We start from the raw sequence: 26,969 nt of genomic DNA on the forward strand, positions 1-26,969 counted from the left end.
CTGTCCACAACGCCAGATTACCACCCTCGACTTCCCTCCCGCTAACTCAGCCAAACGAGTTAGTATGACGATCGGCCCAAGCCGCAGGCAATGCTGACTCCGGGAGTCGAGACCGCAGCCTCTTGCATTGGTGACGAGCGCAATCTCCGCTACGCCACCCGACCGCCTACGTATCAGTTCCTCTTTAAGTGCATTTACTTAAATTAATCCTGTTACCTAAAGCAGTTGTTCCATCGACATACACTTTCAGACTCTATGATCCTCTTTTCTGTTCCAAAGGTTTCCTCAGTAATTAGTAAAATGGCATATATTTTATGACACTGATTGGATTAATTGACCAGATAATTTACAATCTTTAACCACTTAATTTTCCCATCTTAAAACTAGCTGTTCATGTTTTGAATGGCTATTTTTATACTGTTGTGATGTGTCTGATTACCAGTTCCATACGTTATGATCATTGTTTTTGCCTCGTTGCTGTTGTCAATTTTTTTATGTTGCAAGACACCCTGGAAAACGAGATGCTGCATCTCAAGGGGGATTATCCTGCTAATGAGATAAATACATTTCCACAAAATAAATATACAGTAGTACTGTGTGAGACACTCACTGTTGTGTGTGATGACCATGCCCAGGGCACAGGCAGCGGCCTGGCACACTCCAGGAGAGGACTGGTGGAGCAACATGGCCGCCATCAGCTGTCTGTGGAGAGGCGTCCTGAAAAACAACCACACGTTCAACCGTGACAAGCATCCCGAGTCCATAGTACTAACCAATACTAAACAAGAGATGTGAGGTCATTCACTGCTGTCACTGATTAAATTCAATAATAAAAAAAAATTATAAAAAAAAAACATGCATGGGGCGGCTAGGTGGTGTAGTGGGCAAGGCACTCGCCACCAGTGTGGAGACGCTAGGATTCGCGTGTTCGAATCCAGCTCTCCACATTGTTTTCAGTTTAGCTGGTCGTCCGCAGTAATACACATTGGCCGTATTACGGGGAGGGAAACTGAAGGGTGGGGATCGGGCGTTGTGAACAAGCGACTCCTACAGGTCGGTTGGTGCGCCTGCACAGTAGAATCAGGAAGTGTCGGGGGCAGCGTGAGCCTCCCACGCGTTACTCCTCGCCACTGAGAGATCGAGCTGCGCAGGTGAAAAGATGCGACTGCTGTTACCTCAAGTACCGGAGGGGACTTGTGCTATGTATGACTTAGTCCACATTGCAGCCGGCTTGTGGGAGGCAAGAAACAGCGTTCGTGACAGGGGAGGGTTGAATTGGAAGATACGAAATTGGGATGGGAGAAAATATAGAAAAATGGGAGAAAAAGTGAAAAAAAAAAAAAAAAAAAAAAAAAAAACATGCATCTCCATTGATCTGAGAAAAACGATTTATAAGTAAACTATTATACATCTTGATTTTCTACAATGGGTTTTGAATGTTTTTTTTTTTTACGGGTCTTGGGCCTATAAAATCTACCCAACACATAAAGGATTGTGTACAGTAAACTTTCAACTCAGGAAGGAAAATATTGAGTTTTTCGAGGGCAGTATCATGACATTGTTGTCTACCTCTCCTCTTGCTCCTTTGTTGAATGGTGCAGTCCACCTCCATGTAACAGCAGGCTGTGGACGGCCCAACACGCAGCTTCCTGGGGGGGGGGGGGGAAGAGCATTCATGTTCTAACTTGGAAGGAAACAATACGAACTGTGAGCAATAAATCACCTTTTATTATTGCTCACGTCCCAATGCTCGGTCTTTGGACAGGGCCAGAGAAAGAGGCGGGGGGGGGCTGTGCGAGTGGACTAGGGATGGGAATTTTTAAGACAAATCCAGATCGATTGATCGCATGCTATACTCGAGTGATTGTGTATTACTCGTAAAGGGAAAAAAAACTTTAAAAAAAATATATATATATATATTTTTTTAATATATATATATATATATATATATTTTTTTTTTACTTAATTTTGTTCATTCACATATGTGTTTAAGGAAACCAACAAACAGTTATAATCTTACACATACATGTGAAACAAATATATAAAAAAAAAAAGAAAAAAAATTCAATTATTAATAGTAGTAATGATTTAAGATCGTTTTTTCTCATAGCTATGAGTAATCGATTACTCACGCCCATCCCTAGCGTGGACCAACCTGAACGGCGGGCTCGGCGGCGTGCATTTCCAGGGCGGTGCAGCAGGCCTCCATCCAGCCCAGGCCCACCTCCTCCACCTCCTGATGTCCCCGGTTCTCCTGCTCCTCTCCTTCCTCCAGGCCCTGGCCGGCCATCGCCTGGCTCTGCACTATGGTCTCCGCTGGGGAGAGGAAACCACGTCAGGATGTAGCTTTTCAAACAGGACCTTTCGGGGGAAACTGCTTTTGGCAGCACAGGTCAGGATGCTTGGTGTCAGAGGTGGAACGTAGCTCATTACAATGACTGCAGTTACTGTGGAAAGTAACTCATTACATTACCTGTTGTTAGTGTGGAAAGTAACTCATTACAATGACTGCAGTTACTGTGGAAAGTAACTCATTACAATGACTGTAGTTTCTTAGAAAGTAAATAATTACAATTACTTAATATTTTTTATTATTATTATTATAAATTTTTTTAGATACTTTTTTCATAAAGCTACTTTTTTAATTAATTGGGGAAGTCTGTATTTTTATCTCTTGAGCCAAGTGTTTACTCCTACTTCTACTCGAGTAGTGTGTGTGTGTGTGACAGTGAGGGTGTGTGTGTGTGTGTGTGTGTGACAGTGAGTGTGATTGTGTGACAGTGAGTGTGAGTGTGTGTGTGTGTGTGTGTGTGTGTGTCCTTACTGAGGCAGGCCAGGCAGGTCAGAGCAGCAGCTTGCAGGTCAGGGTTATCAGGGAAGGCCTGACAGGATCTGACCATCACCCTCTGGACTCCGTTCAGCACCAGGATGTTGTAGTAACTCCCTACGAGAAGAAACCAAACACTGGATCAACCGCTCACTTCTACTGCAACCTCATTAGTCTTTGAAAAGTAGGGCTGTCAAAATTAACTATAAAATGTTAACTATAATTAACTAATTAACTATAATAATAATAATAATTTTCGATTAATTTGAAAACCTTAACCCATTACTTTCAACATCCAGCCACAGTGATAAAGCGTGTTTAGGTTCCTGGTCACTCTGACATGCAGACTGGGAGAATGAGTGACCAGACAACACCCTACATGTCTTATTTCATCATACAATGTTTCTAAAAACGGACTTTTGGATTAAACCAAGTTGTACAAAAAGTGATGAACGGTCTTTCCCAGGGGAGATTAAGTAACGGTAGACAGTTTGAGCTACGCTTGCTAAATATGTTAGCTAGCTAGTCCCAGTGTTGTAAACGGAGATTCTCCAAAGGAGCCGTCTGCCAACAAAGACATTGTTACATCAGAAAACTAATGTGTTCACAAGATGGATCACCGTTCAATGTTACTGAAGACTCCTCTTTTAAATGGTTTGACAGCCCCATTGTAAACTGCGAATCAGAATCTCTGAGCATTCACTGAGACAAGTGACTGCGACTGTTCAGGGAACAGAGGAGGTTCAGTAGCCAAGACGATATGATATGCTATGGAAGAGTCATGGTTAATGACAATACACCTTCAAGTTAATAATACATTTTATCTTGAATATTGAACTGAATAAACATTTCAGTTTACATTTTGAGTTGATTGAACTGAAAGTGAATGACCCTAAACTTAATACATGCACTAATGGGATCTCGTCCTCTGGTGTGACTTTTTCCATGTCCTATACCCTTTGACCCCCGGCTCTTACCTGATGTGAACTTCCTGAACAGACAGCAGGCCAACTCCTGCAGCTCCTCCACCTCGGGGAAGGAGTCCATGGCTGCGATGAGGACACTGTAGCACCTGGCTCCTCCTGACATCATGATCTCCACATTGCTGCCTGGGAGGAGAGACAGCCACCACAAGATTCAACACAGCGGAACAACCATCACATCACTGCCTGAGAGAGACAGCCACCACAAGATTCAACACAGCGGAACAACCATCACATCACTGCCTGAGAGAGACAGCCACCACAAGATTCAACACAGCGGAACAACCATCACATCACTGCCTGAGAGAGACAGCCACCACAAGATTCAACACAGCGGAACAACCATCACATCACTGCCTGGGAGGAGAGACAGCCACCACAAGATTCAACACAGCGGAACAACCATCACATCACTGCCTGGGAGGAGAGACAGCCACCACAAGATTCAACACAGCGGAACAACCATCACATCACTGCCTGAGAGGAGAGACAGCCACCACAAGATTCAACACAGCGGAACAACCATCACATCACTGCCTGAGAGAGACAGCCACCACAAGATTCAACACAGCGGAACAACCATCACATCACTGCCTGAGAGAGACAGCCACCACAAGATTCAACACAGCGGAACAACCATCACATCACTGCCTGAGAGAGACAGCCACCACAAGATTCAACACAGCGGAACAACCATCACATCACTGCCTGAGAGAGACAGCCACCACAAGATTCAACACAGAGGAACAACCATCACATCACTGCCTGAGAGAGACAGCCACCACAAGATGCATGTTGCCTGGGAGAGGCCGACACCACAAGATGCATGTTGCCTGGGAGAGGCCGACACCACAAGATGCATGTTGCCTGGGAGAGACAGCCACCACAAGATGCATGTTGCCTGGGAGAGGCCGACACCACAAGATGCATGTTGCCTGGGAGAGGCCGACACCACAAGATGCATGTTGCCTGGGAGAGGCCGACACCACAAGATGCATGTTGCCTGGGAGAGGCCGACACCACAAGATGCATGTTGCCTGGGAGAGACAGCCACCACAAGATGCATGTTGCCTGGGAGAGACAGACACCACAAGATGCATGTTGCCTGGGAGAGGCCGACACCACAAGATGCATGTTGCCTGGGAGAGGCCGACACCACAAGATGCATGTTGCCTGGGAGAGGCCGACACCACAAGATGCATGTTGCCTGGGAGAGGCCGACACCACAAGATGCATGTTGCCTGGTAGAGGCCGACACCACAAGATGCATGTTGCCTGGGAGAGGCCGACACCACAAGATGCAACACAGCAGAACCACCATCAGCGGAGGTGTACAGTAGCCCCCACACTTAATCTTCATATGTTGTATCTTGGTTACGTCTTGTTTTCGACGTTTACATATAGCTCTCCTTACCGTTACTGCAATGTACAGAACTTGTAAGTCGCTTTGGATAAAAGCGTCAGCTAAATGTAAATGTAAAGTCCAATCCGGAGGTTTATACGAGTACGAGTTATAAGGGAACCACCCAAGAGACATCACACAACTGCTGTAACTACTGCAAATAAGTGTGCTTTATACACTGACATACATGCTGCGAGTACCTGGCTAATGTTGCCGTGATAAGATCCTCTCATGGTTGTTGTAGTAGGGGTGACCTTTACTGATTGGAATTCAGCTCAAGGTAAAAAGAAAATAAAAACAGGCAGTAACGTGGGATAGAAGCAGGACATTCCAAAGTTCAAATTAGAAATGAATGGGAGTGTTGTGTCTCCAGAATAAATAAATAAATAAAATAAAATCCTGCAATTTCCTGTCTGTCAATGGTCCTCCTTCTTCCTCTTCCTCCTTTCCTCCTTCCTTTGATCTCACCCTCTCGCAAAAGACTGTCTAAGAAGCCAGACTCACTGCCGTATCAGATGTGGTGCTTTCCCACACAAAAACACACACGACAACAAAAAACATCATTAAATTAGTTATCCAAGTATGCATGGTCTTCTGCGAACCCCCAATTATGGTTCAATCGATGCTACAAAAATAAAACACATAATTTCTCCGTAGAAATATTTCGAGGGCTTGAATTGGAATGTATCCAAAGCAAATTACACCTACATTTACATTTTGTCATTTAGCTGAACGCTTTTATCCAAAGCGACTTACAAGTTTTGTACAACAAGACAGCAGGAAGAGTACAACTCTATCAGCTGAGTAACAATGTTCATCAAAGTGTTGAGTGCTATAGTGTTGGTTAGTATATTAGGACAAGTGCATGACAGTAAGGTTAGTTAGGGTTAGATTATTTTTATTATATATATTTTTTTCATTTCAGATAATGATTAAAGAAGTGCGTCTTTAGTCGACGGCGAAATATTGGAGGGGTTTCGGCTGTCCTAACTGGGGTGGGTAGTTCATTCCACCATTGTGGGGCAAGGACCAAGAATAGGCGACTTCTCTTTGATGACCCTCCCGGAGCTCGGATAGGAGTAGGTCTGAGGCGGCCAGAGGATGCAGAGCGTAGGGGTCTTGAGGGTGTGTAGTTAGAGACCATTGACCGGAGGTAGGCGGGAGCCGTTCCCTTCGCCGCACGATATTCCAGGTCGAGGGCCTTGAAGCGGATTCGAGCGGCCATGGGGAACCTATTCACTGATATAATCTGATTCGTGCCGAGAGTTATTCAAAGTTGAATAATGTAGTGCATTTGGCTGCAGAGATGCATTGTGGGACAAAGAGAACGTGGTCATTGGTCTTTGTGTGCCTCCTTTATTGATCTTTTTTTCCCCCCTCCTTTTTCCTCCGATTTTCTCCCATCCCAATGTTAGTCGTTATGCCAATTCCCAATCCCCTTCTTGGTCGCTGCGCACTTACCCCCCACAGTCGGTCTGGGAGAGTGGAGGCTATCACATGCTTCCTCCGACACACGTCCAGCCAATCAACCGCTTCTTTTCACCTGGCAGCGCGGACTCTCACTGAGAGGGTGTAACGTGTGGAAGGATCACACTACCCCCCTTAGATCCTATCCGCGCTGAGCAGGCTCCCCGACCGAACTGTAGGAGTCGCTGTTTACAACGACCCGGACCCACCCCGCCAGCTTCTCCCACCCTCTAATACTGCCAATTGTATTAGTGTGAACGGCCAGCCAAGCTGGTGACAACGCCGGAGCTGTGAGCTGGATTCGAACAGGCGAATCCAGCGTCTCCGGTGTTGAGACGCTGGATTCATTGAATCGCTTTCGGGACGCCCGATTCATTATGCTGTGGGGGGTTGTCGTGGACCCCCCAAATGGACATACGATCTAGAAATAATTGGAATATTCTTTTTGGAATCTCATCGGCCACAGGTAAGAGCAATTTAACGTCAATTTCAGCTTGGTTGTGCATTGTTTTCACAGCCATCGCCCCCTGGGGACAACCACGCGTTGCAGCCATCGCCCCCTGGGGACAACCACGCGGTGCAGCCATCGCCCCCTGGGGACAACCACGCGCTGCAGCCATCGCCCCCTGGGGACAACCACGCGGTGCAGCCATCGCCCCCTGGGGACAACCACGCGTTGCAGCCATCGCCCCCTGGGGACAACCACGCGCTGCAGCCATCGCCCCCTGGGGACAACCACGCGCTGCAGCCATCGCCCCCCTGGGGACAACCACGCGGTGCAGCCATCGCCCCCTGGGGACAACCACGCGGTGCAGCCATCGCCCCCTGGGGACAACCACGCGGTGCAGCCATCGCCCCCTGGGGACAACCACGCGCTGCAGCCATCGCCCCCTGGGGACAACCACGCGTTGCAGCCATCGCCCCCCTGGGGACAACCACGCGCTGCAGCCATCGCCCCCTGGGGACAACCACGCGCTGAGGCCATCGCCCCCTGGGGACAACCACGCGCTGCAGCCATCGCCCCCTGGGGACAACCACGCGCTGAGGCCATCGCCCCCTGGGGACAACCACGCGCTGCAGCCATCGCCCCCTGGGGACAACCACGCGGTGCAGCCATCGCCCTGGGGACAACCACGCGCTGCAGCCATCGCCCCCTGGGGACAACCACGCGGTGCAGCCATCGCCCCCTGGGGACAACAACCACGCGTTGCAGCCATCGCCCCCCTGGGGACAACCACGCGTCGCAGCCATCGCCCTGGGGACAACCACGCGTTGCAGCCATCGCCCCCTGGGGACAACCACGCGGTGCAGCCATCGCCCCCTGGGGACAACCACGCGTTGCAGCCACCGCCCCCTGGGGACAACCACGCGTTGCAGCCACCGCCCCCTGGGGACAACCACGCGTTGCAGCCATCGCCCCCTGGGGACAACCACGCGCTGCAGCCATCGCCCCCTGGGGACAACCACGCGCTGCAGCCACCGCCCCCTGGGGACAACCACGCGTTGCAGCCACCGCCCCCTGGGGACAACCACGCGCTGCAGCCATCGCCCCCTGGGGACAACCACGCGTTGCAGCCACCGCCCCCTGGGGACAACCACGCGTTGCAGCCATCGCCCCCTGGGGACAACCACGCGCTGCAGCCATCGCCCCCTGGGGACAACCACGCGGTGCAGCCATCGCCCCCCTGGGGACAACCACGCGTTGCAGCCATCGCCCCCTGGGGACAACCACGCGGTGCAGCCATCGCCCCCTGGGGACAACCACGCGGTGCAGCCATCGCCCCCCTGGGGACAACCACGCGGTGCAGCCATCGCCCTGGGGACAACCACGCGCTGCAGCCATCGCCCCCTGGGGGACAACCACGCGCTGCAGCCATCGCCCTGGGGACAACCACGCGGTGCAGCCATCGCCCCCTGGGGACAACAACCACGCGTTGCAGTTGCGAATGCAAATTCTTCAAGAACACAGCCTATCTGAATATATACCCAAAGTTTAGATTATCAAATACATTTTGGATTGAAGCTTTAAAAACTTGGACATTATTGTTGTCCTTCTTCCTGACAATAATTATTTAGCGACCTGGTTTTTCTAACTTGAGGACAGTCCCGAGGACGTGGTGAGGCCTTACCGGGGCCCGCCAGGGGGAGCAGCACCTTACCAGGGCCCGCCAGGGGGAGCAGCACCTTACCAGGGGGAGCAGCACCTTACCAGGGCCCGCCAGGGGGAGCAGCACCTTACCAGGGGGAGCAGCACCTTACCAGGGGGAGCAGCACCTTACCAGGGGGAGCAGCACCTTACCAGGGCCCGCCAGGGGGAGCAGCACCTTACCAGGGCCCGCCAGGGGGAGCAGCACCTTACCAGGGCCCTCCAGGGGGAGCAGCACCTTACCAGGGCCCGCCAGGGGGAGCAGCACCTTACCAGGGCCCGCCAGGGGGAGCAGCACCTTCAGGGCCCGCCAGGGGGAGCAGCACCTTCAGGGCCCGCCAGGGGGAGCAGCACCTTACCAGGGCCCGCCAGGGGGAGCAGCACCTTACCGGGGCCCGCCAGGGGGAGCAGCACCTTACCAGGGGGAGCAGCACCTTACCAGGGCCCTCCAGGGGGAGCAGCACCTTACCGGGGCCCGCCAGGGGGAGCAGCACCTTACCAGGGGGAGCAGCACCTTACCAGGGGGAGCAGCACCTTACCTGGGCCCGCCAGGGGGAGCAGCACCTTACCTGGGCCCGCCAGGGGGAGCAGCACCTTACCTGGGCCCGCCAGGGGGAGCAGCACCTTACCTGGGCCCGCCAGGGGGAGCAGCACCTTACCTGGGCCCGCCAGGGGGAGCAGCACCTTACCAGGGGGAGCAGCACCTTACCAGGGGGAGCAGCACCTTACCAGGGGGAGCAGCACCTTACCTGGGCCCGCCAGGGGGAGCAGCACCTTACCAGGGCCCGCCAGGGGGAGCAGCACCTTACCAGGGGGAGCAGCACCTTACCAGGGGGAGCAGCACCTTACCAGGGGGAGCAGCACCTTACCTGGGGGAGCAGCACCTCACCAGGGCCCTCCAGGGGGAGCAGCACCTCACCAGGGCCCTCCAGGGGGAGCAGCACCTTACCTGGGCCCGCCAGGGGGAGCAGCACCTCACCAGGGGGAGCAGCACCTTACCAGGGCCCTCCAGGGGGAGCAGCACCTTACCAGGGCCCTCCAGGGGGAGCAGCACCTTACCAGGGGGAGCAGCACCTCACCAGGGCCCTCCAGGGGGAGCAGCACCTTACCAGGGGGAGCAGCACCTCACCAGGGCCCTCCAGGGGGAGCAGCACCTTACCAGGGCCCGCCAGGGGGAGCAGCACCTTACCAGGGCCCGCCAGGGGGAGCAGCACCTTACCGGGGCCCGCCAGGGGGAGCAGCACCTTACCAGGGCCCGCCAGGGGGAGCAGCACCTTACCAGGGCCCGCCAGGGGGAGCAGCACCTTACCAGGGCCCGCCAGGGGGAGCAGCACCTTACCAGGGCCCTCCAGGGGGAGCAGCACCTTACCGGGGCCCTCCAGGGGGAGCAGCACCTTACCAGGGCCCGCCAGGGGGAGCAGCACCTTACCAGGGCCCTCCAGGGGGAGCAGCACCTTACCAGGGCCTTACCAGGGGGAGCAGCACCTTACCGGGGCCCGCCAGGGGGAGCAGCACCTTACCAGGGCCCAGGGGGAGCAGCACCTTACCAGGGCCCAGGGGGAGCAGCACCTTACCAGGGCCTTACCAGGGGGAGCAGCACCTTACCAGGGCCTTACCAGGGGGAGCAGCACCTTACCGGGGCCCGCCAGGGGGAGCAGCACCCTCATGGCCTGTAGCAGCAGGTCTGGGTTGTCGGCGAACGTCTGCAGAGCCGCTAGCACCACGGTGTAGTCCTGGTTCTCCACAAACTCCACCAGGTGTACGTCACTCACTGGACACAGACAGACAGACAGACAGACAGACAGACAGACAGACAGACAGACAGACAGACACAACTTTCATTTGTTTTACCCTTGATTCTGGTTTTTGCATTTTGTTTATTATTCTTATTACACTATGGTCTCCATTTCCGTGCCGGCACAAGGCCAGTGCAAACGCTGACACAGGTATACTGGTAATGGACCTGTCTCAAACCCTGCCCTCTTTTCTTGATCCTCCAATCACAACTGTCGCTTACCTCGGACAAACTTGGTTTGTCCGAGGTAAGCGACAGTTGTGATTGGAGGATCAAGAAAAGGGGCAGGGTTTGAGACAGGTCAATTGCATCTATTTGGCAATTCAGAGGAGCCTCTGTGTTTGCGCCGAGATGGGCGGTGTGGTGAAGTTGTGTATCAATACAGATGTGCCGGCGCTGTGCAATGTTGGCATGAAATCACATGCTCTACGCCCCCTCTGACCACATCTACGTGCAGCAATAAATGTAAATAAACTGTAAATAAACAGTACTGTATATTTGTATATCTTTCGTATGTCATAAATGTCTGGATGTAACAGTACTGCAGAATATTGCTCATATTCAAAATTATTTTCAAGCCAGCACAATTAGTCTACACACCCAAGTCTTCCTCGCGGGGTCTGCTGGGCTAACCGTGAGGAAGATTGAGGACTGTCAAATGTCAGATGTGGACTATTATAGGCTATATATAATTGAGCAGTGAGTGTGTGGAGGAGTGACAGCAGACATGTTACATTTAGTGAGACAGACGATGATGCAGGTAGAGCCTAATATATAATATATAATTATTTACATGCACATAGTGCCATTGGATCTCTTTGGCCTTGGTTGAGGTTATTCTGACATAGCCAGGCGCTTATTGTTCAGGGAATGAGAGGAGCTGATTTAATTGGCCATAATTGTAGCCACCCAGCATAATTGTAGATTAACCCTTTAAAACCCTGGCTGCACATAACTTTCCATTAAATGTCCTTTTAAGTAGCTTCAAAAGGGAAGAAAAACAACTGTGTAACCTAGTTCAATGTCATGCACATAACATAACCTGGCTTGCTCCACCCCCCTGATGGGCAAGGATGGTGATTGGCTATCACTAGTGTTTTAGTGCTATTTCTGGAAGTGGGGGAGCGCACCTACTGTCTGACCGTGACTATACTGTGATTATAGAGTGTAGACAGGGAGCATTAAATGGCGCTCCCTCCCCGCTCCCCTGCCCGCTACACCCCTATTAATACACTAGAGTTGTTTACGCACACCTGCAACTGTCACCCAGTATTTTAACTGACATTTAAATGGGTCTGTTCTGCTTCATGTCTCGCATGAATTGTAATTTTATTTGGTTGTTTGTTTGGTGTGTGTTTTAATTATTTCCCTTACCTCACCTTGTGTACCAATGTATGGATTGTTCTTTGTTTGTTTGTTCTTTGTTTATATAATTACTTATTTGTTTCCCTGTTACCCTTCGAGAGGCCCTTTTGTCCACCTCGCCAGGCCGTCATTGTAAATAAGAATTTGTTCTTAATTGACCTGCCTGGTTAATAAAGGTTCAATAAAAATAAGAATAAGAAAAAACACAACGAAAAAGTCAATGTGATGGCAATGATGGCAGTCTCAAATGTTATTTGGATTGTTGTTACTGTAGGTATTACTTGCCGTTTTGGCCAGGGTTAAATTATTACCCTTTGTGTTGTCATACCAATTAGCTTTAATGAATGAATTAGCTGTGCTTGGTGGAGCCAGGAACACTGCCCACCTAATCTATTGCCCAGTTTGTAAACATTTTCACTGGGCAGGGGAGAGAATAATTTGTTTAAAATGTGGTACAGTAGGCCTACTGTATGTGCACCCACCAAAAACAATACAAGTTCAATACAAGGGAAGAATACATTATTTAAATTAGATTTAAACTAGTTTAAACTCCACAGACACAGATTCAATAGCTACTGTACAATAGATACGAAATAGCATTAGTGTGTGTCGGTCATCTACAACCGTGGTTCTCAAGCTGGGGTCCTTGAGGTGGTCCACCAAAAAAAACGTTTACTTTCAGTATTCCATTCACTAGAAGTTAAGCTCAATGAGAGAATATAAATGAGTAACTATTCTGATCGGTTTCACTTTCTCAACTGTTATCTCCTCAGAGACAGTGGGCAATTGCATAATTCTGGACTTTACTAATATAACAAAATTCTTCTCAGATCCCTGAGGGGGTCGCTGAGACAAGCTCTTGTAAAATGGGGGTGTTCCGTCTGATGTGAATCAATTTGAGGGTCCTTGTCCTTGGGGGTACCTCTCTCCAGCAGGACCTGCAGAGCACAGCAGCCTTGGAACTGGACCTCCTCACTGTTGGGAAACGTCCTCATCCCGTCCACGACCAAGCCAAACACATCCTCCTCTTCCTCCTCCAGCAGCAGCAGCAGCAGCATGTCTACACACACACACACACACACACACACACACACACACACACACACACACACACACACACACACACACACACACACACACACACACACACACATAATGTGTCGTTTATGTTTACATAATGATCCACACACCACTATTACACAGCCTTGGATTAACCTAATGTGTATATTTTTATTGGAGTTTTCAAGGGCAGTGTCAATTAGGGCTGAATATTTTTTTATTAATTTGTAAATTTTTTAGACAAACAAAACACTTTGCTTTCATGAAATATTGTAAGCCGTCATTTGAGGCTTTATAAAAGCAGCACAATGAACACAAGTTTTTTTTTTCATATTCGAATCCCATGCCCATCGAACGAAGCTTCGAAGTATTTAAGACAGCCCTACCATCAAGCCAGGAAAACAAGAACAAACACACAAGGGGAAGATCCACACCCTGAGGACTGGGCACAGACTGAGACAGTGGTTGGGGTCTTGATGTCCACTCATGAGGCCCTCAGACAAGGACTAAACTGTAAACATATTTAGCATGATCAAACAATGCCAACTCATCAACAGCCATAGACCACAGTGCAAGATATCTAAGGTACATAAGAAAGCAAAACCTAATGAGCTAACAAGGTTATTAAGCTTATTGATAAACCGTAAACATTAAGACCCAGAGGGGTGTTTAGGAAAGGGAAAGGACAGGCGCCCCCAAAAGTGGCGATTTTTGTTTTTGTTTTTGAGGACTGCATACTTTTTGCATACACCTTAAAATCTGAATTTAAAATGGCAAGAGTTCTATAATTAGAGCTCCATTACGAAAGGGTCACTTGGGCAATGCACTGAGAAGTGGCACTGTTTGAAAATAGCACAGAAAAAAGCACTGGTTAGAAATACCTCTGTTCAACATGATTTTGCACCTTGTATAAAAAACGAATCCATTGAAAGCTATGTTGTGATCTTTTTGCCTGTATTAATTTATATAAATTTTTATACTTTTTATGTATCACTATGGGCTATCTCTCGTATATCATGTTTTCTACTATGTTGTATTCTATGCTGTCTTGTTGTGGCCTGTTGTACAAACTGTGTTTTCTACTATGTTGTATTCTATGCTGTCTTGTTGTGGCCTGTTGTACAAACTGTGTTTTCTACTATGTTGTATTCTATGCTGTCTTGTGGCCTGTTGTACAAACGATAGGTTATGAATATAACCGTAGTTCTATGAGTACTAGTGACGCTCAGCGTCATCTGCACATATCTCACTTCGTGCATATGCACTGAATAAAAACTCACAATGTACCTTTACATACCAACATTCGTCTGGCCACACCCCTATCCGCTACCTTCATAAGCAGGTGTGTGGCCCCACACTCGCCTCCTTCCCAATCTTTCACCACAAGGCAAGATTAAAGGCTGCAGTGGCGTCTAGACGCTGAGCGTCACTAGTACTCATAGAACTACGGTTATATTCATAACCTATCGTTCTATATCGTACTAGCTTCCGCTCAGCGTCATCTGCACAACGGGGGCTGAGCGGGAGCTGAAGCTCGACAATGTACCCCACTGAGGCTCCCCACAACCATCAGAACCGGGGAGGACCGAGCCCCCCGACCCTCCCTAATGGAGGATACCCCCCCTATTGGAGGACGGGAGGGAGACGGATCCGACCGTGCGAAGAGGAACTCGAGCAACTCAACGCACAGGGTGAGCAGACCGTGGCTTGACCCCACGACTACGCACACGCACAACCCGCATGCCACCAGGGAACGAACGGAAGGAACAAACCTCGTTACCGCCCCCAAAATCACGGGGTCAAGAGCAAACTCAACCCCGTGGCAAGGCCGTAGCAGCGGAGCGCGAAGGAAGACCTAGACCCAGAAGGGACTGGATCCCCCCGGAAAAAGGGGGCCCGGAGAGGTCAATGACGCCACAGCATCAAGACCTCACCAGGCGGTCACTAGTGACACCGCCCCCCACATCGCCAGCGTATTAGGACAGGACCCATCCAAGAGCACGCCGCCTGGCACACTGACCCTGGCATACTCAGGCAGTCAGCACGGCTGTAACTCGAAGCACTCAAGAGGCTACACTACAGCGGGAGCAGGCAGCGCACCGGGGAGACGACCTCCAGAAGAGGTCGATTCCTCAATCCAGGCAGCAGGCACTTGACCCGAGCCTGGAGCACTGCGGACGAGACAGGCGCCAAAGGGGTCAACTGAAAACAGCACCCCGGCGGAAGGGGCGTATGCTGGCATTGTTGCGCACCATGACAAAGCCTCCACCAAAAAACCCTGACTCTCCAGAGGGGCCGAGGCAGAGAAGGCTGACACGATTGGCAGACGTCATGAACGTGCAGGGGCACACTCAACCGGGTAACCCGGGAGTTGACTCTGCTCCAACACACCAGGGAATCAACCACCCTCTTGGTACCACATGCGGTGGTTGTTCCTATAACCCCTCAAGAAAAACTCCAAAACATACCTGCGGGTATACACTGGCTATACCGCAGTACAAGTGTTTCAGTTTTCAAACAGGGGTTATCCCAGGCCTACGGGTCGACGAAACACAACTTCGGACCGGGCCCGGCGGACCGGGAAGCACACAGGGATGCCAGAGGAGGTCTATAAGACCACCCCAACAGCCCCCTCTCCGCCATGCGTAAGAGAGGGGCGAAAGGAATGGAGAACCAGCCCCTTCATGACAGCACAGGGTACAACATGTACCCAACAAAGGGTCTCCATAACGCCCAACCCTGTGACACCGGGGCCGACCCGGCATTTTTCCCCCTGAAAAAAGCACAAGTCCCTCAGGGTACCAGAACAGAATATCTGCGTCCCCGGCGGACAACGGGTTAACTGACCTGGACCAGCGTGACCAGAACCAGTCCCGTGCCCTAATCACGCCGACATCCCCACTCCAGGAGAGGGGGTAGGTACGCGTGTCGATCTCAAACATTAAAGAGGGCGCCACCCAGACGGTCCCATTTGTACCGCGCTCAGTGGCCACCCCAAGGGTGTGAAACCCCTCTACCTATGTTTTGATCTATTCCGTTAACATCCCCCAGATATGAACGAGAATTCGTCGAGACCTAGTAAACAGGCGCTCAGAAGAGAAAACTCCATCCCAGTTGCCCTATAAAAACGTTGTTTTAATAACGAGCAACCAAGGCGTACCAGCCTCATGCGTGATTCTTATCAGAAACACCCAGAGCCAGCACTATGTACGCGTCGAGACCCAAACACATCAATGGATAGTCTAACAAGACACAAGACATTGTTCCTCCACGTCGCCTGGGAGAACGAAAAGGAGCCGTCGTGCTTCATGTTCTTTCCTCTTTTTATTAAAAAAGAAAGAAAAACACAGACTGACATGAATCCCATGTGACGCGGCTGAGGGAAAAAATCTTTTCATTTTTACATCCCGCCAACCTCACCACAGGGAGGAGACGGGAATCCTCAGAGACTTCCCACGTGAGCCATGAATTGAAAAGTCACGGTAACATTGAGCCATGTGACCAACAGACTCAAGTTACACATATATCGAGCGTAGCAGAACACCAAGTTCCTACGCTCTGCCCCGACAACTTGACAATAACAGAACCACACATGGGTCTGTAAAAAACTCACGGAAGCCGTCGTCCAATAGAAACATGCCCAGTGACGTATTCTATGAGGGGGGGAATCCCATGACTCAACTGCCTGTGATAGGTGCGGAGTCAAGGAACCCCCCCCCCCCCCCCCGTGCCAAGCTGCCTAACAGCTTGGCCGGACTGAATGAAAAAGAGGGTAAAAAAAAACCCGACCAATCAGAAGAGGGAATGAGGGGTTTATCCGGTACCCCCTCGCAAGCCCAACCCTTGAATACGACAACAACAAATAGCCATATGATACCTTAAGTAGCCAGTATGCTAATGAACAGCGCTAAGCTAACTCAATGCACGCTAGCCACAGACAAGTCTGTGAACAGGGTTTATAACAAGGCCAAAGTTGTATATGTGTGAACACGACACCCGTGTTTATGTTGCAAGAACACAGAAGATTTGATAGAGAGAGAGAGCGGCCTGAAAGACCGCAGTACCTTTACACACACAAGCATTACTGCAGACCAACACAACAGTGTTGTGGCTCAATATCACTGTTTAAGCAACAGAACACACAACTAACCTCTACCTTTATATGAAGAACCTAAGTCTTCAGGTCGAGGAAGAAAAAACCCTTTCGACCGAGTGTAAGCTGCAGGCCTTGCTTAAGCTCTATAACATGCAATGTAGCGACCAACAAGACTATAAGTCTAGCCCTCCTATCAAACCCACACTAGCGAAGGTTCACACATCGTATCCCCATCATATGTAGTGAATAAACACACAGTTTGTAACAAAATACAGTCCCTCCTAGGAGGGACCTTTTATTTAGACAAATCATATGTTGGGCCGGGAAGGGAACAGGGGGAACCAATAGAGGGAAAAGTCACTAGCGACGCCTGCCACGAGCCGCTCGGGGTTTGCCACCCCGGGGAGCCCCGGAGGGACGGTAAAGGACTGGAGGCTGGTCTCGACGATCCCTACGGTCACCTCCGAGCGTGGATGGGCCGGCTGCAGTGGCCGAGGCGCCCTCTCTCCTCCTGGCCTTCTTCGCTGAAGGGCCAGCAGTGGCGGTGGTAGCAGCGGCAGCTTCGGCGGCGGATCCTCGACGACGAGCCTTCCGTCTGACTCCACCGGCGACATCAGGCGGGGGGAAATGAGGCTGGAGCACCGACCGCTCCTCCTGCATTTCCCTGCAGGTTGAGGTCATCAGCTGCAACACCGACCCGAAGAGCCCAACATCGGAGAGGGGTGCCGTCAGAAGTGGTGTCCTCTTCCTCTCCGGCACACGCGCCTGCTCCAGCCAAAGGTGGTGCTGGGCTAGAGTGGCCAGGGCGCGTACTTTCCCAGCGGCGACGGCCTGCAGCTGGATCAGATGCAGGATGGCTCCTGCCGCCTGGGCGAGCTGATCACGTTGCACTTCGGTCAGCTCCATACCGCCCGTCATTATCCCGGACATGAATCTCGCCAGCTGCGCGATGTTAGACGTGGCAGCCAGGGATTGAATGACTGGTCACTCCAGTAAGCCAACCGCCTCGCCGATTTCCCGTGGGGAACCAGCTTCCGTAAAGGCTCCCACACCACCTCAGGACAAAGGAGAGCTGCCATCGGCCTATCAAGCCGAGGCACCCCCTCCTTCATACCTTCTACAAAACCCACCACCCTCGTGACACGCACGTAGGCGGGAGTGAGGCCCGTGATGTGGGAGACCACCTGTCCCTGACGGATGTAGGCCTCCATTGAGGGGAAAAATGGGCAGACAACGCCCGTCTCTCTCACAGGACGACGTTGCCATAAATGACCTATGAGATCATCAGGGACAGGAACAGGCAGTGGCTGCGGCAGCGGCACGCCGTTTGCGACTGCCGCCGCCGCCATGAGCTCGGGGAACAAAGCACGCAGTTCCCCCTGCATACTTTCCCCCACCGAGCTCACGTCCCTCACATGCGGCAGACTACTGGACATCGCAGAGCCACATTCCAATGTGGCTGATAGCAGGGCATCCCGCCGCTGAGTCGGAGGTTCTAACCCAACATCAGCGTACGAGGGACCCCAAGGAGACCTATCACCCCCCGCCAGTGTAACCTGGATGGGAGGCGGACATGTCTCCACCGGGGCGTCGAACAAGAACCCATCTGCCTCTACCATGTAGTCCTCAGTTTCCATCGGCCACGGAGAAGCAGACGCATCCTCATCCGGCTCCAGCAACTCCCCAAAACCAGGCCGTTCGCGTCTGCAAGCCACCATCTTACGACGGGAGCGAGCAGACGCAAAAAGCTTGCGTCTCAAATCCTCTGCCACCAGAGGAGCCGGCCGCCCAACAGCGGACGACTCTCCGGTGGCAAAGGAACCAGAGCAGGAACCAGGCCATCTCACAGGAGACGGCGCTGGTGCACCAACTCCTTGGAGAGGCAAACTATCGGGCGTGGATGCCGTCCACGACAGTGGCGTCAACCCCGCTCCAAGACGCACGGCAGAGGAGGAAATGAAGAACCGCTGGTGAAGGGTAACGTTGCTAGCGCGACCCCCCGAGGTAAACATTATGACTTAGCTTTTTTCTTTGTAAAAATATGAGAGAAAGAAAAAAGCAAGAAACAATGTAAACACGTAACTCAACTTTCTTCAGCTTAATACCCTTGTCAAGTGATTGGTATACAGGCACTCTCTTGTGGTGAAAGTGAAGAAGGAGGCGAGTGTGGGGCCACACACCTGCTTATGAAGGTAGCGGATAGGGGTGTGGCCAGACGAATGTTGGTATGTAAAGGTACATTGTGAGTTTTTATTCAGTGCATATGCACAAAGTGAGATATGTGCAGATGACGCTGAGCGGAAGCTAGTACGATATAGAACTGTGTTTTCTACTATGTTGTATTCTATGCGGTCTTGTGGCCTGTTGTACAAACGTTAGGTTATGACTATAACCAAGTTCTGTTAGTTAGGGGCGATGCTTGGCTTCGCCTTCTGCACTATCTCGCGTACGTGCACGCGTACTGAATAAACCACAAATGTACCTCTAATACCAGTATTAGTCTGACCACACCCCTCATCAGCTTACCTTCATAAGCAGGTGTGTGGTCACCTGCTCTCCTCCTTCCCAAGCTTTCACCACAAGGTGAGGTCAAGGGCTGCAGCGGCCGTCCGAAGCCAAGCATCGCCCCTAACTAACAGAACTTGGTTATAGTCATAACCTAACGTTCTGTATCGTTAGGGGCTCAGCTTGGCTTCGCCTTCTGCACAAGGGAGGCCAAGCGGAGCCACTTGGCTGACAAATACACCCCGCTGACAGCCCCCCAAAACCATCAGAACAGGGAGGGCCGAGCCCCCCCGACCCCCCCTAATGGAGGGTATCCCCCCTATTAGAGGCTTCACGGGAAGGCGACGGACCCGACCGTGCGAAGAGCTCTCAAGCAACTTAACGCACAGGGTGAGCAGACCGTGGCTTGACCCCACGACTACACACACGCACAACCCGCATGCCACCCGGGAACGAACGGAGGAACAACCTCGTTACTGCCCCCAGAATCACGGGGTCAAGGGCAAACCCAACCCCGTGGCAAGGCCGTAGCAGCGGAGCGCGAAGGAAGACCCAGACCCACCAAAAGGACTGGACCCCCGGAATGGGGGCCCGGAGAAGTCCATGATGCCAGCATCAAGACCCCACCAGGGGGGCACCTAGTGACCCCGCCCCTCACATCGCCAGCGTATTCGGACAAAGGCCCCTCAGCCGAGCGGGCCCTGTCCCCCTCAACAGCACACCGCCTGGAACACAAGCCCTGCAACAGGCAGACAGCATGGTCATAACACACAAGAGTTAACCAACGGAACAGGCAGTGCACCGGGGAAGACCAGGCAACAGGCTGTCAACCCAAGCCTGGAACAACTGCGGACGAGGCAGGCGCCAGAAGGACAGCCGAAACAGCCGCCCCGGCGGAAGGGGCGTATGCTGGCGTTGTCGCATAACCAAGCTTTCAACAGCACGTCAGGAGCGGGATCCGTAGACCACACGGCCCCTGACAGCTGCCCACAGAAAAGCCCATACGATCGGCAGACGTCATGAACGTGCAGGGGCACCCTCAACCGGAGAACCGGGAGTTGACACTGCAGCAACACACCAGAGAACCAACCACCCAGGCATTACCCCATGCAACGGTTGGTCCCATAACCCCTCAGGAAAAACCCCGAAACGCACCGGCGGTACCACCGCAGCCCGCGTACCGGTTCCCAACAGGGCCATCCCGGGCCTACAGGTCAACGGGCATCACCCCGGACCGGGCCCGGCGATACGGGGAGCACAGGATCCCAAAGGAGGTTAACCCCACCCAACAGGCTCCTCAGCGCCAAAACGCAAGAGAAGAGCGTAATATGGAAGACCAGCCCCCAGCACCCCGCACTCGGTACCAACAAGGGGTCCCATAACGCACAACCCTGTGACACCCGGATCGACCTAGCATTTTTCCCCCCGAAAAAACCCTAAGTCCCTCAGGGTACCAGAACAGCAGATCTGCATCCCCAGCGGACAACGGGTGCACTGATCTGGACCAGCGCGACCAGAACCAGTCCCGTGCCCTAACCACGCCGACCTGCCAACCCCAGGAAAAGGGGCAGATATGCGCGTCTGATCCCAACATAAAAAGAAGGCGCCACCCAGACGTGTCGGTATGAACCGCGTCCGGCGGCCCACCCCTAGGGCGTGAGACCCTTCCCATATGCCCAGACCCATTCCGTCATCATCCCCTGACATGAACGGGAACCCATCGACAACACACAGGATGTCGGAAGAGGAAAAACCCCCATCCCAATTGCTCCATAAAAACGCTGTTTCACCAAAGCAAACGAGGCGCGCCAGTCAGCAACGGCCAAAGCACATCCTGAGCCAGCACTATGTGTGCGTTTGGACATACCCACATCAACAATAGGCCGGCTAGACCACCATATTGAATCCCCAAGACGCCCAGGGAAACGACAAGAGGGGCGAGATGCAATCAACTCCATGAATGAACATTCAACTCTTTATAAAATAAAGAAAAGGCATCACATGTATGACCTAACTGCACAGCTGGGAGTAAAAAACCCTGTGTTTTCACATGATTTTAATCCAGTCACTCCTCTTAATCAGAGTGTAAGACCAGATTCCCCCAGAAACACCTTCCCACATGAGACCACGGTCAAGAAAAAGATATGTAAACTGTGAGACACGTGACCAACAGACTCAAGTTTGACACAAAAACGAGCGCAGCAGGTTAAGTCCTGCGCTCTACCCTCGACATCTTTACGACACCAGCTCATGGAAGGCGTCGCCATAGCAACAACGCTATAACGGGCGGGGAAAACCCACCGGATCCTGTCATAACAGGAGTCGGTAGAATACCCCTCCCCCCCCCCCCTCCCCCGCCAAACACTGGCTTGGCCCTGACTGGCTCAGCAGGAGGGTCAACAACCTCTAAACCAATCAAGTGGGTAAAGGAGGGGTTTATCCGACACCCCCTCCCGAAAAACACACCTTCTATCCCTACACACAGAAAACAACCGTAGCCATTTTGAAAACCTCTGGTAGAACAAAACACATATAGCATAAGCTAATACAATGTTAGCTACCCACAAAGTGTAAAAGGGATTACAACAAAAAACACAAGTCGCCTGTGCGTGAATCCCATACCCGCAGCCTAAGCTATAGGAAGACGTTGAACGAGAGTAATGGCTAGGCCATGAAAAGTGTGTACGAGCATTACTGCAACTAACAACACAGCGTTGTGAACACATACTTAGTTAAAGCAATGGAATATCACCAGTTCTAATTGCATGTGGAGCATCAAGCTAATAGAACCTATTACCGAGTGTAAGTTGCAGACCTTGCTTAAAAACTCGTAACACAACACAACTCATTCCCCCAACGTAACAGGGTAGATTCATAAAACACAACCCCACCACATGATTTGTATTGAAGAAACACACAGTTTGTTCGGCCAACCACAGTCCCCCTTATATCAGGGAACTTTTTTATTAAATAAATAATATGTGATCAAGGCACAAAATCATAGGGGGGCCGGGGAGGGTGTAGAGGAGGGGACACAGAGGGGGAAAAGTCACTCAGCGGCGCCTGCCACCTCGCGCCGCTCGAGTCTGGCCACCCCGGGGAGCCCCGGAGGGACGGTAGTTTACAGTCTGCTGGACACGACGTTCCCTACCGTCTCCTCCGGTCTGGGATGGGCCGGCGGTGGCTGAAGCGTCGCCTCGTCTCCTAGCCCTCTTGGCAGGGCCAGCAGCGGCGGCGGGAGCAGTGGTAGCGGCGACGGAGACAGCTCGACGTCGCGGAAGCCTTCTGCCCCCACCGGCAAGGACGGGAGGCGGAAAATGGGGTTGGAGGATGGATCTCTCCTCTGCCATCTCTCTGCATGTTGAGGTCATCAATAGCAGGGCCTTCCCGAACAGGCCAGCGTCGGAGAGGTCGGCCGTCAGAAGAGGGGCTCTCTTCTTCTCTGGTACACGAGCCTGCTCCAGCCAAAGGTGACGCTGGCCCAGGGTGGCCAGGGCGCGCACTTTACCCATGGCTATGGCTAGCACCTGGGAGAGGTGCAGCACAGCTCCCGCAGCCTGGGTGATCTGATCGCACCTCACCTCGTTCAGATCCGCGCCGCCCGTCATTATCCCCGATACAAATCTAGCCAGGTGGGCGATGTTAGAGGCCGCAGCCAGCGACTGTGTACCGGCGATAAATGACTGGTCACCCCAATAAGCCAATCGCCTAGCCGACCTCCCCTGGAGGACCGGCTTGCATAGGGGCTCCCACACCATATCCGGACAGAGGAGCGCGGCCATCGGATTGTCAAGCCGAGGTACGCCCTCCCCCATACCTTTGACCAACCCCGACACCCGCGTAACTGGTACGTAGGCGGGAGTCAGTCCCATGATGTTGGAGACCGCCTGGCCCCGACGAACATAGGCCCCCATCGATGGGAAAAATGGGTAGACAACGTCCACCCCTCTCACCGGGGGACGCTGCCAGGGATGGCCTATGAGGTCATCAGGGACAGGAGCAGGCAATGGCTGCGGCAGCGGCACACCGTTTGCAGCGGCGGCTACCGCCATGAGCTCGGGAAACAAGGCCCGCAGTTCCCCCTGCGGACCCTCCTCCACCGACCCCGCATCCCTCGCATACAGCAGGCTGCGACTGGTCAAGGAGCCACAATCCGATGCGGCCGACAGTAGGGCATCCTGTTGATGAGGCCAAGGTGGTTCCCCGACATCCTCGAACAAGGCGCCCCGTGGAGCCATTTCCCCCCACCCCGGGGTCTCCGGAGGAGGGATACTCTCCTCCACGGGACCATCATACAAGAACCCGTCCGCCTCCTCCATGAAGTCTTCAGTTTCCATCAGAAATCCAGAGTCGGACGCGGCCTCGCTGGTCTCCAGCAATTCCCCAAACCCAGGCCGTTCGCGTCTGCACGCCACCATGTGACGACGTGAGCGAGCAGACGCAAAAAGTTTTCGTCGCAAATCCCCTGGCTCTAAGACAATCCCCCGTTCATCAACGGGCGATTCCCCAGAAACAGAGGAACCAGAGTCGAGATCAGGCCATCGCCGGAGCGACGGCTCCGAACCCTCGGCTCGTCGGTGAGGAAAACTATCCACCGGCAGTCTCCCGGGCTGGGTCGGCAACCACGAGAGTGGCAACAGCCCAGCACCGGAACGCACGACGGAGGCGGGAATGGAGAATCGGTGGTGAAGAGTAGGTCTAGCGGGTCTACTCTCCGCGGAATACATTATGACCCAAACCTTTTTCTTATATAAACAAGTGAGAGAAGAAAAAGGTTAGGCACAATGTAAACCTAGTCACAACTCTTTTCAACTTATCAACGACACGTCAAGTGGGGTACTACCGAGGCACTTCCTTGTGGTGAAAGCGAGAAGGAGGAGAGCAGGTGACCACACACCTGCTTATGAAGGTAAGCTGATGAGGGGTGTGGTCAGACTAATACTGGTATTAGAGGTACATTTGTGGTTTATTCAGTACGCGTGCACGTACGCGAGATAGTGCAGAAGGCGAAGCCAAGCTGAGCCCCTAACGATACAGAACTGTGTTTTCTACTATGTTGTATTCTATGCTGTCTTGTTGTGGCCTGTTGTACAAACTGTGTTTTCTACTATGTTGTATTCTATGCGGTCTTGTGGCCTGTTGTACAAACTGTGTTTTCTACTATGTTGTATTCTATGCTGTCTTGTTGTGGCCTGTTGTACAAACTGTGTTTTCTACTATGTTGTATTCTATGCGGTCTTGTTGTGGCCTGTTGTACAAACTGTGTTTTCTTGTCTTGTTCTTATGTTGCTTCCCAAAAGTTGGAATTGTTGAAATATTACTTTTATTATTTGTCTGTTCTGTGTTCTTTAATTAATTAATTTTTTAACACCCCTGCCACCATCACCCCCACCCCAACAAACACGTCATCATTTTAAAGTGAAATATATAGCCTAAGCTACTCATACAACAAAGAGCAGAGGAAAGAGTTGGAGAAAAACATTCTCATTACCAGGAGCCGGGACTACAGACTTACAACTGTGACCTTTCAGCAATAAAAGGTCGCGTTAAATCTCTTTTCCCAATCTCGCCGTGTTTGACGTACATAGGCCCTCATACAAACCAGGGGGGTCTGGCACCATATAGTCTTTCTGTGCGATGGCCACATCTGGCCCATGTAAAGTCAAACACAAGAAATTTAAATTTAATTTAACTGTAACAGATAAATACTGTGCTTCCATTGACTCCTGAAGGCGGTTGCACCATGTGACGCAAGGCCTAATTTAATCTGCCGCGTTCCCAGGCGCTGCGCAGCGAACATGGCATGATGTCATATGAGCTGAGTGTGTAAAATCGCTTTAATTTTTTCTAGGGCAGAGGTTGAAACAGCAGCATAAAAACGTACACTGGAAACCTCTGAACTTACAGACTGAGTATTGTAAACTGTGACTAGAGTGGAAATAGATAGTCAAGTAATAGTCAAGTACAGATAAATTATGTATGTTTGATTGATTGATTGAAAAGTTTATTAACAGATTGCAGAATGGGTACAGTACAGTACAGCTCAATACATACAATTGTTAAGGGGATGCAGACCAGAGAAAGACTTTCGTCTTGTTTACATCAGGGTACCCCATTTTCAATTCATCATATGACACACACGACATACAGATAGACAGTACTGCTACATCTATACATTTATGACATACCAGATTTGCAAATACAGTACTGTTTGTGATACAAAAAGTGTCCAGAAAAAGAGTGTATATACATTTGACGTAGAAACTGTACATTGGAGGAGGTTGGGTAGGTGGGGTGGGGTTGGGTGGGTGGGGCTGTACGTTGGAGGTGGGGGGGACACTGTACACTGTACATTGGAATACTGACAAAGCCATACTTGGTAATTTACTGTACAACTGGGTTAGGACATTTGTAGGGGCCAGTTTCGAATTGCAGTCTCCCGTAGGTGTTCTTTGAGAGTGTTTTTGAAAGTGGGTAGTGATTCACATTCCTTTACAGCTTTGGGTAGGGCGTTCCACATTGATGTGGCATAATTGCTAAACGTGTTTAGTCCCTTGTTTGAGCCGAATCTGGGTTTAACATGATTTGTGGAGCTCCCTCTGGTGTTGTGATCGTGGTATTCACTGACCTTTGGGAAGTATTTTGACATGTACATGGGTACCTTGGTCGTGTAGTGTATCTTGTAGACCAGGCCCATTGCAAGTTGCTGTACTCTGTCGTCTACTCTAAGCCATCCTAGGTTGTCAAAGTGGGCAGGGGTGAGGTGGGTTCTAGGAGTCAGGTCAAGCAGTAGTCTGACTAGTTTGTTTTGAGATGTTTGTAATTTGGTTTTTAGTGCCTTTGAGGTGCTTTGGTACCATGAGGTGCAAGCACATCTACCTTTCTTACAGGTAGAAAGGTGCAACACATTAGCCCTTCTATAGCATTGTACCGATTATGTAGCCTTGTTTTTTTATTTTTATATATATATATATATATCTTTTCCCCCTCTGGAAAACACTTTGAGAGGAATCTGTTTAGTTGAAAATCTCTTCTATATATGTATTGATATGTTTGTGGTATGATGACATAATAAGCAACTATGACATTCCTCTCTAAGTGTGTCTGATCAATCATACTTTATTCCCCACAGCTCTATATATATTAAGTGTTTCTATTTATATTGTTATTATTACTGACCTGATCTTAGCAGGAGAGCCAGGGCCCTGAGTCCGACCATGGTCACCTTGCAGTCTCTGCTGTGTTGGGACAGCACTCTCAGGATCTGCCTGGAGTGGAGAGACCAGAGCAGTAGAAGATAGATATGAACACTATCTCTCTCTTA

At 51.3% G+C, this 26,969-nt stretch overlaps 1 protein-coding gene across 1 annotated transcript in view; it reads right to left on the bottom strand.

Moving 5' to 3' along the window:
* Positions 1–26,969, bottom strand: part of lrrk2 (leucine-rich repeat kinase 2) — a 128,134-nt gene that overhangs the window by 93,127 nt on the left and 8,038 nt on the right. The window contains exons 4-11 of the mRNA XM_084335302.1: positions 26,825–26,913; positions 12,908–13,045; positions 10,462–10,596; positions 3,805–3,936; positions 2,825–2,944; positions 2,156–2,316; positions 1,570–1,649; positions 611–717 (exon numbers count right to left, since the gene is read on the bottom strand). Of these exons, the coding sequence (XP_084191428.1) occupies positions 611–717; positions 1,570–1,649; positions 2,156–2,316; positions 2,825–2,944; positions 3,805–3,936; positions 10,462–10,596; positions 12,908–13,045; positions 26,825–26,913 (962 nt within the window). The remainder of the gene's footprint in view (positions 1–610; positions 718–1,569; positions 1,650–2,155; positions 2,317–2,824; positions 2,945–3,804; positions 3,937–10,461; positions 10,597–12,907; positions 13,046–26,824; positions 26,914–26,969) is intronic.

The sequence above is a fragment of the Notolepis coatsorum genome (genome assembly GCF_963971535.1).
Source record: "Notolepis coatsorum genome assembly, chromosome: 18".
Taxonomy (NCBI): domain Eukaryota; kingdom Metazoa; phylum Chordata; class Actinopteri; order Aulopiformes; family Paralepididae; genus Notolepis; species Notolepis coatsorum.